The 17,646-nt window shown below is 31.3% G+C and overlaps 1 protein-coding gene across 12 annotated transcripts in view; it reads right to left on the bottom strand.

The window, feature by feature from the left end:
- Window positions 1–17,646, bottom strand: part of ROBO1 (roundabout guidance receptor 1) — a 1,005,278-nt gene that overhangs the window by 61,978 nt on the left and 925,654 nt on the right. For all 12 annotated transcript variants that reach the window (XM_036218858.1, XM_036218857.1, XM_036218860.1 and 9 more), the window contains 6 exons: window positions 15,592–15,716; window positions 13,040–13,211; window positions 6,294–6,499; window positions 4,696–4,777; window positions 4,352–4,520; window positions 4,099–4,265 (listed from right to left, as the gene is read on the bottom strand). In XM_036218858.1, coding sequence (XP_036074751.1) covers window positions 4,099–4,265; window positions 4,352–4,520; window positions 4,696–4,777; window positions 6,294–6,499; window positions 13,040–13,211; window positions 15,592–15,716 — 921 coding nt within the window. The remainder of the gene's footprint in view (window positions 1–4,098; window positions 4,266–4,351; window positions 4,521–4,695; window positions 4,778–6,293; window positions 6,500–13,039; window positions 13,212–15,591; window positions 15,717–17,646) is intronic.

The raw sequence follows: 17,646 nt of genomic DNA, 5'->3' as shown, positions 1-17,646 counted from the left end.
TACCCCAATTCAGCAACTTAACAGGCATCAACCACTGATAAGTTTTCTAATAAACTCTGCTATTTTTGTTCACTCATTAAATGGCAACATTGATGGGGCTACTTCTGAGGACTTTTGTAAGGATTGTGTTTGGTAAGGCATATGAAGTTCTTTCCTTGAGGGCAGGGATCTAGTCAACCTTTGTGGATCCGGAATACCTAGCACAGTGCTGTATGTATAGAATGTGCTTAATAATTTAACTTATGTGGTTGAGTTACAAAAAATTAGCGTATGGAAAACATACACATTATGTCAGCTTCTAAATATATTCTCTCATGTGTAAGCTTCCAACTTCAGGCAATCTTCCGCCTTTTGGGAAGTATCTTTACACATGTAAATACATTTTAAAAGGTACCTACTATGATTTGCATTTCAACCCCTAATTCCTCTGGTTTGAGATAAATTTGCCAGTTAATTCCTTCAGGAAACTGACTAAATCCCAGACTTCATGTAACCATTCTGACAATAGTGGTCTCAAACATTTTAACAAACTTCCCACCAGAGAGAAAAATGGAAAATGTTGTCTAATATTGTAATATTTAGAAGTCTATGAATTGGCCCTTTATTGTTCTTGTTCTCCTCTTCCTCCTCTTCCTCCTGAAAGAAATGTGTTATAATGTAAAAGATCCTTCCCAACACTCAGAATTAAACTTGGAGGAAATTAAACTCAGATACGATTCTGTCCAACTGCTTTGCTTCTCCAGTATCGGGACTCCCAACACTTAATCTCTAAAGAGAGATTATCCAGGCCCCACTTTGTTATTCATAGTAACTGGTCTCTTATTATCTATATCATACATATTCTGCACATTTGGTGTCTGTGCACATATTCTTTAAAAAGCAGGGCTCAGGAATGCTGTGTGGATAGGACGTGTGGATGAAGAATAGTAGTAAGAGAGGCAGTAACCACCCCCATTGTCAGCACTGACTCCCATTGTCCCCCTACTTGCTAGCTACTCATTTCACCTTCCTTGTATAAATTGTGTCCTTGGAAAAACAGATTTTGATTATTTGTAGGAATCTCCGCTTGGGTATGGCTTTTTTGTAACTATGTTGCAGAAATGGTTATAGAAATTATGCCTGCTCCCTTATGTATCAATTTCCAACCAGTCTTTGCTGAATTCCCTGGCTCTTCCCCTTACTGCTTACATGTTCTGTTCTGAATTTTCTCAAGGTTCTTTCCTAGGTTCTAGCTATAGCCAATATTAGGCTGACCCTCAGCTGAGATTCACCATTTCTCAAAAGTAGCACAAAAATTAGACAATGAAATTTCCTCAATTTTACTTCTGCTCATTTTTTTTTGTTGTTGTTATCTGAAGTTAGAATAAATATATCTTTTTCACATGATAGTCTCTTAAAATGTTAAGGAAAAAAAGATGTCATGCCTACTTTAACTTTATTATTTTGAGGATTAAATCCAAGGTCCTTGGGTTTCTTTTTCTGTGATGCGAGTTTTACCCTTACATGCACCACCACCATCTTCATTGTCCTTTAAATGTCTACCTGAAAATATAATGCTCAAAAAAGAACACATCACACCATTAATGATCTGACTAGTTCAGAGTGAAGATGGGCGATTAGTTTATCCAGGTATAATTGTGTTAGCGTCATTCATTCATTCATTCATTCATTCATTTCACTACATCATTCAAGTGGCTCAGATAGGTGTTTTAATTGATTTCAAAGATTGTGGTCTGCCCTCCACCACCCTACACACACCGTCACATGTTCTCACTTTAAGTTAGGTAATCTCAGCCTATTCTACAGCTAATTTTTAAAACCTAAGTTCAGGGACCAAACGTTAAAATTTGCTTCATTAATTTACATCTTGTTAGTACCAGCCCATCATTTCAGTCTGTCAAATATATTTAACTCTGATTCTCTTATTCGGCATACTAGCTGTCTTTCTCAGTTTTATGATATCTATAAATTTTATTAACTTCTTTTATTTTTAGTGCAGACAGTGAAATATAAGTCCAGTAATAAAGTCATATGGTGTAAAATAGAAATCTGAGTCTTGTATGTTCATAAATTGATTACTTAATTTAATCCTTGTCTAATCCTGTAGAACAGGTATTTTTAGCCTCCTTATATAGGTAAGGAAACCGAAGCTCAGGACTAACTTGCTCAGGGCCATACAGATAGTAGGTTAAACAACTAAGATTAAAAATTCTTTGATTTCAAAATTGTATGTCTGTTTCACTACATTTCTAGTCTTCCAGTTGACATAGTTATTCATGTACAAAGGTAAGTTGATTAAAATTTTAAAAGACATATTCAGATAAAACGTTAACTATATCCTAACTTACAAATGCAGATATACATAATAAAACCATCCAAATGAGTACATGACAGAATGACATTCAATCCAAATCTTGACTTAGAGTCTATTAGGTAGAGACCAGTACAGGGGACAAAAGTTTAAATGCACTCTACAGCTGTCATAGTTTCTGCATTCTTTACAAATGCATATCTAATATTGAAAACCTCAAACTGCCTTAGGACAGGCTCCAAGAATATTAAAGCTCCTGGTGAGATGACTCATAATAACAAATATAGGCATTTGGGTGTGTTGAATTCACACAGCAAGAGACAGACATGGGCATGTTCTAAAACTTGGTTTGCTTTCTCTGTGAATTCTGAAACAAAAAAGTCCTTCCAAAAAGATTGTTTATTCATTCACCAGAGAAGACAAAACATGCAATATAGCTGTCAGACCCTCTCCCAAACCAGGAAAAGAGGAGTTGAAGTCTTTCAATCATTTTGTGTGTAACTCGTTTCTATCATGTTAACTAAGTTACAGTTTTTCCTTTGGGAAAGTAAAGCTCGGGATAGAGACATCACGATTCCTCCGTTATGTTAGAAAGGACTTTTATATTTCTAATAACTACTATCTAGAATTAGCTTTCTTTATTAATATCAGGGCAAGCATATTTTAATTGCAAAGGCAATATGATCTAAAAAAAGGTAAAGGCCGATGCAAATTCATCCTTTATTAAATATATAAACTTAATATACTTTAAATACTTTCTAGTAAAGTATTAAAACATGATGTGCAAGAGGGTGAATGGGAAATAATCTGTCTATTGAAAACTAAAAATAATTCTATTGACAAAAGACAACAAATAGCAGTGTATCCAGAAAGTGGTCAGAGTGAACAAAATTTCCAATTTCAAATGGTTTAAAAGTAGCTTTAACATGCTGATTTTCCCTTTTCTGTTTCTTTAACCCATCCTTTCCATTTAAAAGTTTAATATATCATGGATCACATAATTGACAATGAAAGGCCAAACAACACACAGACCTAAAGTGTTTTTTCCCCCCATGCTACTTAGTAGGAAGTCGGTTGACTGGACAGAGGGATTAAAAATGAGTCAAGCTTATCTTCCCAATATTTCTTACATTCACATGATTTCCAGAAAGTATTATTTGATTAGGGCTGTAATTTTTAAAACTCATCTCGAAAGTTATGAGAACTGATTTCAACATAAATAAAATCTATTCAATGTTAAATATAATTAAAGATTTTATAGCCAGATATAGCAATATTTAAAATCATAAAACTGAATACAAATAATATTCATATATATTTTTTTCTCATTGGAGTTGTGATTTTATAAAATGAGAAACATTTCTCTATTATTAATCTTATTTTGAGGTGCTTAGTCCAGAAAATAATGAAGTTTACAGATATCGTGTTTGTATTTTAAAAATTAATGGATAAAGGGGGGTCAAATGTAGGAGGGTAGGGGGAGGGTAAAGTGAATAAAGGGAATCAAATATATGGTAGCTGAAGGAAACTGGACTTTGGGTGGTAAACACACAATAGAATATATAGATGTCAAATTATAATGTATACCTGAAAATTAAATAATTGTATTAACTAATGTTACTCCAATAAACTTAATTTAAAAATACATTAAAAAAGTAAAGTAACTGTTGATAGAAAAATAAATTAATTGAGCACCTTGGACAAGAAAACTATGTTAAATATATAATCCTAGCATGTAGTACAAATGATTTACCTGTAAAATTATAACAGCTAAAGATAATATTTACCTTGTGTTTTCACTGGATCTGATATCTGGCTTGGATCACTAATTCCATATGCATTAGCTGCCCTCACAAGAAAGAGGTAAATTGCATTGGGTTTGAGTCCTTTTATGGAAAATACTTCCGTTTTCACATTCTCTGCTACTGTCTGCCAGCTACTACCAGATGCATGGCTAAGGAAAGATACACAAGTTAGAACATGCATATTTAATGGTAACTCACAAAAAAGAACAACTAGGAAACATCATCTTCACTCTACCTGAAAGCTTCTATAATATAAGATGTTGGGGTTGCACCTGAATTCAAGTTTGGTTGCCATGACAGTGTTACTGTATTTCTGCTGACGTCTGTAACTTCAGGTTTTGAGGGGGCACTAGGTATTAAATTTGGGTCAGTGGGTCTTGGAGGCTGCACAGGAACTCCAAATTCTAACAAAGGGGAAAAAGATTAAAAACGTTTGCACATATACAGATAAGCACATAAATAAATGTACATAACATATTCACATACCTATTCAGGCATCAGGACATCTACTTTACTGACCAGTAAGTAAACAACTGCATTTGAAGCTTTCTTTTAAGGTAAAAATACTATCTAAATTACCTTGGACTTCAATGTAAGCACTCCATGTTGCTTCGCCACTGGGGGTTGATGCAATGCAGGTGTACCGACCGGTGTCACCCAGCTGAGAAGACAGATAGAAAATAAATATTTGGAACAGTCAAAAGCTCACTGGGCTGGAAAAACAATTATAGGTTTGTATATGGCCCATAAATATGAATAACTGCATCGAAATTCACTAACTAGAAACTATCTCTTAATTGAATATACTTTTATCGAATGTGAAGGAAAGTAATTCATGGAGATGTAAAAAAGATTTTATATGATTACTCTGATTACATAAGAAAAATATAAGATTTAATTGCATTAATATTATTTTCAGTGTCAGGGATGGTAAACATTTCAAAGGGTTAGTCCTTATTGCTAAATTATATCTTTATATTTAATAAGTCATATAATAAGGCTGATAAAGTTTAGCCAATGACTACATTTGCTATTTCATATTTAATCAGAGTTATAATTATATGGACATAAATGAACAACAGATCTTTATGGGAAAAGAATATATACAAAATAATTTATCTTATTCAATCCCTTTCCCACTTTTGAAAACCATAACTTAAAGCAGTTTAATAAGCGTAAATCCAAACCCTAGCTGGAATGAACTCTTCCTTCTAAAGAGTGAATACCAGAATATAAACACAGGTCACATGTTCGAGTTTAAAATCATCAGCAGTTTAATGAAACCACGTGCTTAAGGTATTAACTCTATTTTCAAGTAATGTTTCATAAAGAGAGAATGTTATCATCTTGCTCCGGCCATTACAATAACAAAGTCATAATAGTTGTCACAAAGAAGTAAAACATAATAACTTTGGTGGCACATAAAATAAGCTGTTATGCTGATCCAAAACTCCAAAAAAGCCACCCATAATAGGCAATAAAGCAACTGAAATTGTTGTTTATTACTGGCAAGGCTATTCTTTCTCATATGCCTCATGAACTTGTCTGATCTTGACCTAAAAAGAAAAAGAAAAATCAAAACAAAACAACACAGTCCTGAAAGAACAGGTATGGGATGTGATGCCCTGGGAAAGTAAATCCCTAAATTGTTCCCACAAACCCACGGGCTTTTCATCATTTAACATTCTGATTTGAAATGAATACTCAGTGTATACATTGCTTTATAGTTTTTGTTTGCACATAGAGAATTCTGTAATTGCAAAATGCTAAACCGTATATTCACAATAGAAGAACCGTTCAAGTACACTGCACGTCAAATGGTACTAGAAAATAGCTTTGAAAAAAATGCTTTATAGAATGAATGACTACATCATACCACTACTTAAACGGTGCTTTTTCTCCCACAAATCCTCATCGATCTTCCTCAAAAGGTCTCAAATTTTTTTTTCCTCCTCTATATAAAACCTTTAATTAATTGCCATGGCCTAAATTATGAGTTAAATCATGTTAAATATACATAGTGGAATGTCTGAAAGAATAAAGCATCAAATTAAAAATATATTAATATTGTTATTTGGCATTTCATTATTTCTAAAATTTGAGACTTCAATATTAGTTACTGTAGGCAAAAACAAAGTGAAACAAAATGAGAAACCCAGGGTGTCATTTCAAGTTACCTTAGCATAACGGATCTGTAGCACTCCAGTCTCCAGCTGTTTAATTCGAGAATCTTGGGTTGAAACAAGGACACCATCCTTTCTCCATAGAATCGTGGGCACTGGACTGCCTGTGGCCACACAGCTGAGCACTAAAGTACCATCCACTGCTACAGTCTGATTCACAGGACCTTGTCGAATGACTGGAGGAGGCCGGTCTGCAATCACTGCCAGAAGAAACAACAGGAAATAGATTTCTGCAACTGGAAGCAATTTTCTAATCATCGAAGCAAGAGCAGTTGCTCTAGGCTTTGAAACAAACTAATTAAACAAGTAATTAAAGTAGGAGATATGCATTATTCAGAATGCATTTATATGGTGCACTGATTTAGAATATTAAAATGAGGTAAAATGTATTCTTTTCAAGTGACCAACCACTGACTGAGTGTGCCGCATTGTTAAGGGACCTGTTTAAGAGTTCAGGGACTAAATAAGGATTGTGGATAGTGAAGGGGATGTAAGTGAGTGGCGAGAAGTGGGATGCTGTAGAATTTAAACTTTAAAATATGTAAAAAATAAAACAACAACAAAAGACATTTACCCCAAAGAAATTTATGAGACAAATTTTCATAAATGAACCAAAGTCAACTTGATATTTCATAACCGTTTGGCGTTACACAAATGATGGTATCACACCACCATGCTTGACGATTTTTAAATCAATATGATTGGGATCCTTTTATCTTAGAATTCTATTAAAATAATAAGTGTAAAAATTTCCCAATCCTAATGAATTCAGAGAAACTGGAAAACTGTGAAAATACATTCTTGGTAGGCTAATCTAAAAATATAACTCCAGCTGATGTCCTAACCTAGGAAATATCATAGTTCCATATTGAACTTAGAGAAATGAGATAACACCTTTCCTAATTCTGTTATCTTGAAAGTTTTAATGTACTAAGGAAGGCATTTTTACAATATCTCAAAGTATTATTATCATATGAAAAATCTAAAATCTAAAAACATTATCTGAGATAATAAGTAAATTATTTCAGGGAAAGACTTAAAACAAATAGTGAAATTAGAATAAATCCTGCATCAGAGAGATGTTTTCATCCTCTGACCTTGGTGATTTAGGTGAAACTCCATGATTTTTTTTTTAGTGAATAAAAAACAAAAAAGATAATGTTTTTCTCTATTAAGCTTTACAATTCTGACTATTAATTAAAAATTGTAAAAGTCACAAATATATAAAAGACAATTCTAAGAAGTTGCCTGATTAAAGGAAACTGGTTGCCAGAGTAACTAAATTTTGGATGCAACCATTTGCAAAGCTGGATATGTCATGCTCAAAGTTTTATGCACTAGAGATTTTCACAAGCTGGAGTCATACTTCAATTTGTTCCTCATTTATCATGAAATAATTATTGGTTTTGTGCATTCAATCTAAGAAAAACAAGAAAGCAAGAGAGTGAAATCAGCAATTGAGCATTTTTTCTCCACCTTCCAATTCTCTTCCATCCTTGGTTACTAGTGCGAAATCTGTTAATACCAGAGGGGAGGTGGGTAGTGTATTAGAAGACTGGAGTTTGAAACTTGGCAGGAATGTTTCTGATATTCCATGAATAAAAAGTATAAGCCAATAATTCCCTTGCTTAGAATTATTTAATATTTTCTACATTATCTATTGAGATTTGCTAAAATCAAATCAGAGGTCCCTCCTGATAAGTATGAAAAAAGAATGAAAGTGTTTTTATTGTGTTTGGGGTTTTCTAAGACTGCCATCTGTGTTCCTTTGATTATAAGAATAAATGAATATTTACCTCCAGACATTAATTAAATTAGTAACATAGGGTTTCGTTATAACTGATTAGAATTAAGTCCAGTAACGAAGTGGTTTGCATTTGATAGCCTTGTTATGTTTAGAAACAATCCAGTATCTGGGGATTTATTCAAATTTCTATATCTTTCTAGTGTTCTAGTGTTCTAGTGTTCTAGTGATATTTGCATTATGATTAGCATCATCTACACCTCCTCATCCCGTCCCAAACCAGTTTAATGATGCTGTTTCTCTGTGTCATTTATTTCTTCCTGGTATATACTGTGTAGTTTACAAAAACAAAGCAAGAAAAGAAGAGTTGGGTTGACTGTCAGATCCACCATCTGTAAAATATCTTCGGACTAGTTCCTTAAATTCCCTAAGCCTCAGCTTTTGTTTTTTTTTTTTAATCTGTAAAATATAATAATAATACTTCAGGATAATAACACTTGTTCTAACCAGTTCAGTGGATTGATTGCTAGGAAGATTTAAATAAATAATAGATATGAAAGTGCTTTGTTAATGCAAAAAAGCTATTCATATATATGAATTATGATATTACCGCTACACTTTTCTGTAAAAAATTAATACGTAAATAAAAGCTAAAAGAGCTAAAGCAATTTTACATTTTTAGATAGGAAAAATGAAAACATTTTTTGGCATCGTCATAGATTAGAATGAAATATTAATGAAATGTATAAATTTACACAAACCAAAGAGTGTATGTAGTACATTTATGCGTCGAACCTAGCTTTTAGGATTTATGAGACAGACCTCAAATTAGAGTTGATATTTACACTAAGATTGTTAGTATAAATTATCAAGTAATACAATAGAAAATTATAGAAAACAAAAATACATTTTAACAAAGTAAGTGCACAGACTTTGGAATCAGAAAGATGTACCTTTGAAAAATAAAAATGTTCCATGTGTGCACCATCCAATACAATAACCAATGCTTCACATAGTTACTGAGGGCCTGAATGTGGCTAGTGTAATTGAAGAACTTGGTGTGTAATTTTATTTAATCTTAAGCAATTTAAATTCTAATTTAAATAGTCTCATGTGGCAAGTGATAATTAGATTGGACAATACAAATTTTTGTTTTATTTTTTATTTTGTTTCAAGTATACAAAAGTAAGGCATAGATATATCTCACATTGCGTGTTCACCGCCCATAGTTAGATTTCTTTCTGTCACCACATATTTGATCCCTTTTACCCCATCTACCTCCTCCCTCCCCTCTTACCCTCTGGTAACCACTAGTCTATTGTCCATGTCCAGAGGTACGAATTTTTGTTTTAAATCTCATTTCTCCTACTTATTTACATGATGTGGGCGCACTTTTTTCACCATTCTGAGCCTCTGTTTCTTCATTTGTAAAATGAGATGTTGTCACATTTGAAATTGTCAATAAGTGAAAAGTTCTTAACATAGTGCTTGGCTCCAAGGAAACATTAAATAACGCTAACTTTTTATTATCAGTATAGTAGTAATGGTGATAGCAATGTTGGTATAAGCAGTGTGATAGGTGGTAGAACACTATTATGGCAGACTGTAAAAATTTACCTGTCTTTTTCCCACATTCAATGAAAGATTTAAAAACCCTAAAAAATAAGAGCATATCATCAAAAGTAATATTTTGTCTAATGAAAAATAATAATCATGAGGACTATATTAATAAGTATAAATATATTTATAAAATCATTTTAAGTGAAAAATAATAAAAATAACATATACTAGCTAAATACAAAAATTCACATTTATACACCATTAAACATAAGTTATAGTATATCACAATTGGTATCAGTTTGAAAATATATCTCAAAAATCCATGATTTAGTCTATAAAATATTATCCCATTTTAGGAATCAGGGAACTGAAACATTGAAAGCTCAAGTGATTTATTCAGATCAAGTGGTTAGTAATTGGTAAATCTCTTTTTTTTGGAATAAAAAATAATATTCTTTTCACTGTATATCAATAACTTTTGAGAGATAAATGCAAATGATTTTAAATTATGTACATCTTTTAATACCCACTATTTTTTTCTTACATTCTAGTAATGAAGAGAAGAAACATTTTTAATCAAATAGGTGATATGAATTTCTATGTTCCTGAGTCAAGTGCTAGTTGGGGTAGGCCACAGATACTGAAAAGTAGTATATCAAAGACAACTGCTACTCTATCATATTCTGTGCCTCCTGCTCTATTGTCACTTTGCTTTTAGTTATTGATTATGAGACTAATAAGGGATACTTGGCAATATTTTACCATAATTTTCTTTGGCCTTTTTTCAAGTATAGCTGTATATACAAGTTGCTTTATGAAGCTGCAATTGTAAATGTATGTGCAATTCTATGCTCTATTTTTTCTACACATTGATTTTATTGATCATTGTCAAATTCATTGCATGATCTTTACAATCATCACATATTAGGTGTGATGAATGTAAAAAATTGTAAAAAACTTTTTAGGTTATTCTAACTTATTTGAGACAGTGCATATATAATACATATCATAGACAGAGGTAAGAGTCCAGACTTTTGAATGGGAAAAAACTAATTTTGAATTCTGATTTAACTAATAGGTAGCTGTTATTTCTCTTTTTTCTGTTTCTTCCACTCAAGCAAAAAAAATATCTATTGAGCATCTATCACGTGTCAGACTTTGGAGGTTACTGGGTATACAATTAACTTGATTAGACAGACATAGGTCTTGCCCTTTTGGTGTCTAATGAAGATTATAAGAAAATAAACAGAAGATAGGAAAGTATAGGATGCAATCTATATATATATATATGTGTGTATGTGTACATATATATGTGTATATATATACGTAAATATATATACATATATATGTGTGTGTGTATATATATATATATATATACACACACACACATATATATATACGTACACACACACACACACACACACACACACACACACACACACACACAGAGTGAGGGCATAGTACCCATATGTGAGGAGTTAGGGAAAGCTTCTTGACGAAATTGAAATTTCAAGTCAGTAGAAAGAGCGTGTGTAGAAGTCTTAAGATAAAAAAAAAAAGCATAGGACACAATAAAATTAGAGCATGTAAACAACACACTATTCAGAGATGAGCCTGCAGAGGTCAGATCATGAATTATAAAGTATATTAAGGAATATACTTTATTCTGAGACCAATGGGAAATGAAATAATAAAATTAATGTATTTAAAAATTACTCTGGATTTTTTTTTGAATTTCAAAAAGTATCTATAAAATCTTAGCTGACATTATACTTACTGATAGAATAATAAATGTTTTTTCTCTTAAAGTTAGGATCAAGAAAAATGTGTCCACTATTATAAATCCTACTAGTTATGTTGGAGATCACAGATAATGCACAACAAGTAAAAGAATTAAAATTCTAAATATTGGAAAGAAAAAGTAAAATTGATTTACTTTGCAATTGCCACATTTAGTTCATAGACATTTCAAAGTATTCTACCTACAAAATCTTATAAATAATGAGTGGATTTAGCAAAGCTACAGGATACAGGGTTAATATACAAAGTCAACTGTATATCTTATTTTAAACAATACCATAATGATACACACACATCCAAAATCATGAAATATTATAGGTATAAAATATGCACAAGACTTCTACCCTGAAAACTATCAAACTTTATTGAGAGATTTAAAAATCTAAATAAATTCATATATATTTCTCTAACTTGAAACTCCGATTGTTTAAATGTTAACTCTACTTAAATTGTTCAATAATTTAAGTGGAATGAAATTTAAAACTCAGATTTTTGTGCTTATTTAGGAATGTGTGTATGTGCATAAAAATTAAGAAGTTGATTTTTAAAGCATATAACAAAATATAGAGAACTTCTAATAGTCTAAAAAGGAATTTGGACTCTTATTTTATAACGCATGCAAAAAATAATTTAAAATGAATTAAAATCTTAAATCTCAAAAGTATAGACAATAAAGCTTCTAGAAGAAGAGTAAGGAGAATATCTTCATGGCCTCAAGGTAAGACAGAAAACTAAAAGCACAACATATAAAAGAAAATAATACATTGGTCTGCATTAAAATTAGTTATTTAAGCCCTAAAATCATCATCAAAACAACAAACGAGAAATCTTTATAATTCATATATCTGACAAGAACTTATATCTGGGAAAACCAAGATATTGAGTGCACATGCCCACCAATGGACTTGTTAGGTATATTTAGCTTTATTAATAAAAGCCCTCAGCTGAAAACAATCCATCAATAGACAAAAACATAAATGAACTGTGACCATTTAATGGTATACTACATGGCAACAAAAAGGAATAAATATGTATATATATATTTAATGTGAATATTTACATTTATATATTTATATGTATACATATAAATATATATGTATATTTTTATTCTCATATTATTACTACTGTCATCCTTCTAATGGTTGGTGATTTTCTCTATCACTGTGTCATTAGAACATATTTGGCATTAATTGATCAAGTTTAGGGGAATTAATAAGCAAAATAAAATCACATTAAGAAAAATTGTTCATTATCATGAATTGTGAGTTGAATTTATCAGTAATGCACCTATCTCCTTAATATAGAGGAAAGAAAAGGATGACATTTTATACTAATAAATTTTGAAATAGCATTTTATTTTTGAAAACATGGAAATATTCTCATGTACAGCTATTCAGTATAAACTTTTCTTTGCATAACTGCTATACTTTGGTGAATCTGACTTAGTGCTAGAAATCTATAGTACAGTCAGGTTAAATTAAAAATCATTTTAGAGTTAATCATTATATTACATCTTCAGCTTTACTCAACATTGCTGTAAGTAAGGATACGAAGTTGAAAATAAAAATGTTTACTGGCACTTTCATTAGACTCTAAGGAAAACTTTGAAATTTCGAAATAAAATGCTCTACTTTACCATCAGTAACTTCCAAATATGCTTTTGTGATGATACTTCCGGCAACGTTTAAAGTCTGGCAGATATAATAACCTACGTCAGATCGCTGGACATTAGTAATAGTGAGGTCACCAGTCTGGGAGACTGAAAAACGGCTGGATGACTGTGGTGGCTGATACGAGAAAAGCAGATTCTACAATTCAGGATTTGGGAGGAAAGAATAACAAAAGATTAATTTCTAGGCTCCGATATTTTGGTACATATATATATATTTATAATAGATATATAAACATGTACACAAACACACAGACCACACATATATATGTACACAAATAAGCTAAATATTGTTTCTTTACATGCTCACATATATAGATATGCACACACATAAATATATAAGGTTTACTAATCTAGTCTTAAATATGTTATTACAATTGTAAATAAATTATAAATATTGATATATGCTTTTATGATTATCAGTTTCAAACAATACTAGATTTCAAAGGCTATTTGTTTTCATTAGAGTTAAGAGTTTTAGATATTTAACCAAAGGAGAGTTAAAAAAACTTTGCATGTGTGTGTGCGCGTGTGTGACTATTAGGATTATAAACACTGTCTTTTAATATATAAACAAAATTAAAATTTAAGTACAGTCTGATTAGTTAAAGGATATCATTTTGGTACCGATAACAAGTATCTCTATTAGCCCTCCATTATAAAATATCAGTAGCCTCTATCAAATTAACAATTTCTTGTTTCTCTTGAACATATACTGAATTTAAGAATTCATAATGGGGCTTTATTTTTGCAGAAAGTTATCTTAAATACAAAGTAAAAGTAAGATGTTATTTTGTAGTATAAATTTCTCCCTCTGAATTGAAATATCATGTTTGTCAGAGGGACACATTATGTCATAGAATTTCAGGAAATAAAAAATATCAACATTTTTTCTAACAAAATAAAGTTGCCCCTTTTTAAGTATTTTTTTTTTTTTTTGAAAATCTGCATTCATGGTTTCTCTTGGAAAGATCAGAAGATCTAATAATTCTGGACCTGAATTTCCACATGGCAACCATTTGCTGGTGCCAAATAGCCACCGTTCCATCTCAGTGGGGGTACCTCAGCATAGGCTAGGTACATTGTTTTCTTAAGGTTTAACTACTACTAAACCATAGACATATTCAATGACAAAATTTTAGAAAAAAAGGAAATTGTATCATTAAACCAAACCAAATCAAATCAAAATTATCTTGAAATTTCATATAAAGTTTAACTTAATGAATAAGTTATTAAAATAACTAAATGATTCATTTAAATATTACTCTGTTAAAAAGAACTTCTAGTGGATTTACTATTATCGCTACACAGATTTTCTTATATAACATACTTCCAATTCTTCCTGCTCAACCCTCAATTTTTTTTTCTTGTCTTTAGTTAGCTATCAGCAAACTTAGTTCTTTGAGGCCAAATGGAATGTGTTAGAATCAAACAACTTACTAGAACTCAAATGATGGCCTGCATACCATAACCAAATAAATATTTGCCTAACAAAAAAAAACAAAAGTAAGCTTGATAGTATTGCTTACAAAACATTAGTGAGTGCAATCAGTAAACTACCTATATGTTATTTATGAGCACACATATAAGCAAGACCATAAAACAATGCACCCTAAATTGATAAAGCAAAAAATAAAAGAGGTTAGGAATAACTGTATTAAAAATGAATGACAATCATTTTTTTTTTACAAGAATCAGAAACCAAAAGGAAGAAAATCCTTTATTGAAGAAGGTAAGTCATTAAGAGATAAGAAAAAGATGTATATTTAAAAATATATTTTAAAATTTCCTATTATTTTAAAAGTAAAATTATTTCAAATTTCCTTTTCATTAAGCTGAAGCCCAATAGCAAACTTAAGAGTTAGTAAGAGAATAGATCTCTACATTTCACTTTCAAGGTTTATAGAAAATTATGGTTCATAAAATGTTTAGATAGTAGGATTTGATAGCAAGCAGGATATCACATATGATTGTTTTCAAAGAATTAGGATATACTGAACTATATTTAACATGACATCTATGTTAAAGAGAATTACATATAGTTCAATGTCTTCACTCCTTATGTTTTAACTGATATTTAAAACATAAAGAAATGAAGAAGACACTTTGAATTCCTGGTACTTTCAGAGAAATTGCACTGTATAATTATCTCTGTTTTAAGTGTCTTTAAAGTTCTTTTAATATATACAGATATCTGAATAACAGAAAAAAAACTAATTGAGTTATGTTTAGAAAGACTTTTTTAATGTAGTTGAATTGGTAGTAAAGGTAAATTTTATATAATAAAACAATTATTATTATATGTACTAACCTGTGTGCCAAAACTAGGAAGGGAAATTGTTTTGAGAATGCAAAAAATGAAGGAAATTTGGTCTTCTCTCTCATTGCTAAATTTTCTACGACACTCAGGAAATTTTTCAGTTCTCTTGAAGTGACAGTTGTATGACTAAATAAAATGTTGTTTTTCTTTATATCTAGCATTCATCTTTGCTGATTGAAACAACAGACCAAGCTCATACCTGACTCCCCTCTCTCCTCCAAAAAATAGCTGGTTGGGGATTTCCGGTTGCTTCACACTGAAAAGTTACAGTTCGTCCCAAGGCAACAACCTGGTCACGGGGTTTCACAACAAAATGTGGAGGTTCTAAAGGAGACGAAACAAAGTACACTGAATAAAAACATGTAGTTATTGTCCTAATTGAGACAATCTGCTGATATATCAAGTACTATCGTTATTTTATACAAGTCGTTATGTACTATAGTACATAATGTACCAATTCTCACTTTTAATTCAATTGAAGCTGAATTGTTAAATTGTTAATTCCATTTAGAGAATGGAATAGGGTTTTGTGAAAAGTTTTTTTATTACCTGACTTAAGATTAACCGTATGAAAAGAGTCTCTGAGCTACAATTTGACCTTTTACATTCAAAGTACATTTGAAATTTGTATGAATAAATACCTTTTCTCATTTAGAGTTGCTTAAAGGTGAATGGACTTTAATCATACACAGAAGGACCTCCTGATGTAGGTAGTTCCTAAAATTACTTTAACTTAAAAGCTCCTGGAATGCTACCATGCAAATTATAACATTTAAAATCCTCAGTCAAATTACTTGAATAGAAATGAATTTGAAGCAATAGTGGAGTCGAATGCCTCCTTCATTTACATAGGCAAGGGCATGTTCAAACAGAATATGTATGGAAATGAGGGCAAATTTGAAACATCTGCTCATCCTGACATTATAAATACTGCCAGCTTTGTCCAAACTGTTTGATTTATACAGACTTAAATGGCCACTTCATCCAGCGGTAAATAGAGTGTCAGAAAATTGTGTCAGTTAACATTGAGAGCAATGGCAGCTGAAAACATTAGGTGTGCTGATGGAGTCACTCCTGAAAAAAAAAAAAAAAATGCTTGTTTGGGCCATGCTTTGTGCTTGGAAAAATGTGTACTGAATGTAAGTCTTTTTACCTACTGTTTACACTTTTCAAATTCATTTCTTATCAGCTGTCTGAAACACCTAATTATGCTCCTCTCTTGTCTCAGGTCAAACTGAAGTGAACGTTTCAAGCCAGACATTAAACAGTTTATACAGGATACAGTACTTCTAACCCACTTTTTAAGACTGCTCCATTGTTTCTAAGGTTTTCTTTAAAAGTACTTTTAGTTACTTATGTCAGTCGCTTAGGATAACTCAGTAAAATGAATAAATGAGAATCAAAAAATTATATTCAGGATATGTCCACAAATGCTACCACTCTGCTCACAAGGTTATGATTTCTTTGTTAATAAAGGTGAAGATTTAAAAGGGTATTCTTTCTCTTGTTAATATTTTCTTGTCAATTATAGCTAAGACAGATATACAACTACTTACATATTACATAAAAAGTTTATAAATTTATATAAATATGTATAAATTGAAATATAAACCTCTTAAAAAAGAGATATGTAAAGCAACTTGTCAAAGATTACTTGGTGGCAAAACTGAAGAGAGCAATTAGATCTCCTAACTTCTTCTAAAGTCCCTTTTTATTTTTAATTGCGGTTTAGTAGAAATTATACCATTTGACTAGAAAATTATAGGAGACCTGAAGAATCAGGTCAAATGCCTTCAAATGTCCTGTAACTTTATAGGGAAGAAAATACAAAGTTAGGAGGTATAGTTTAGGTTCAATTTGGTAACACTGAAGTCGCAGCTTATAATTTTTTGAAAACTTTGATTGTAATTGGGTGCTTTACTCTTGAATTTAGCAAACACTATCATTATCTAGGTATAATAATGGGCATGTGCATCACTGCTTGGGGATTTTCCTCTATATGCATCTATACAGGAACATTTGATTCCTTAGTAAAGGATTGGAATAATTAATATAGATATCAGAAGAAAACACTGTAAAGATTGACTGGATAATAAACTAAAGCCAGAAAAGATTTTGGTTGGTTTCAATGAAAGAAAACCAAATGATTAATTAAATAAATGGGAGAATATGACTTTCCAATATGCAGGGAATTTGAGTAGGAAAATATAAATGTTTAAATCACTTAGACAAGTAAAAAACTTCGGGTGGTCTC

The sequence above is a fragment of the Rousettus aegyptiacus genome, unplaced genomic scaffold, assembly GCF_014176215.1.
Source record: "Rousettus aegyptiacus isolate mRouAeg1 unplaced genomic scaffold, mRouAeg1.p scaffold_m13_p_4, whole genome shotgun sequence".
NCBI lineage: Eukaryota > Metazoa > Chordata > Mammalia > Chiroptera > Pteropodidae > Rousettus > Rousettus aegyptiacus.
This window is presented reverse-complemented; position numbering and strand designations above follow the sequence as displayed.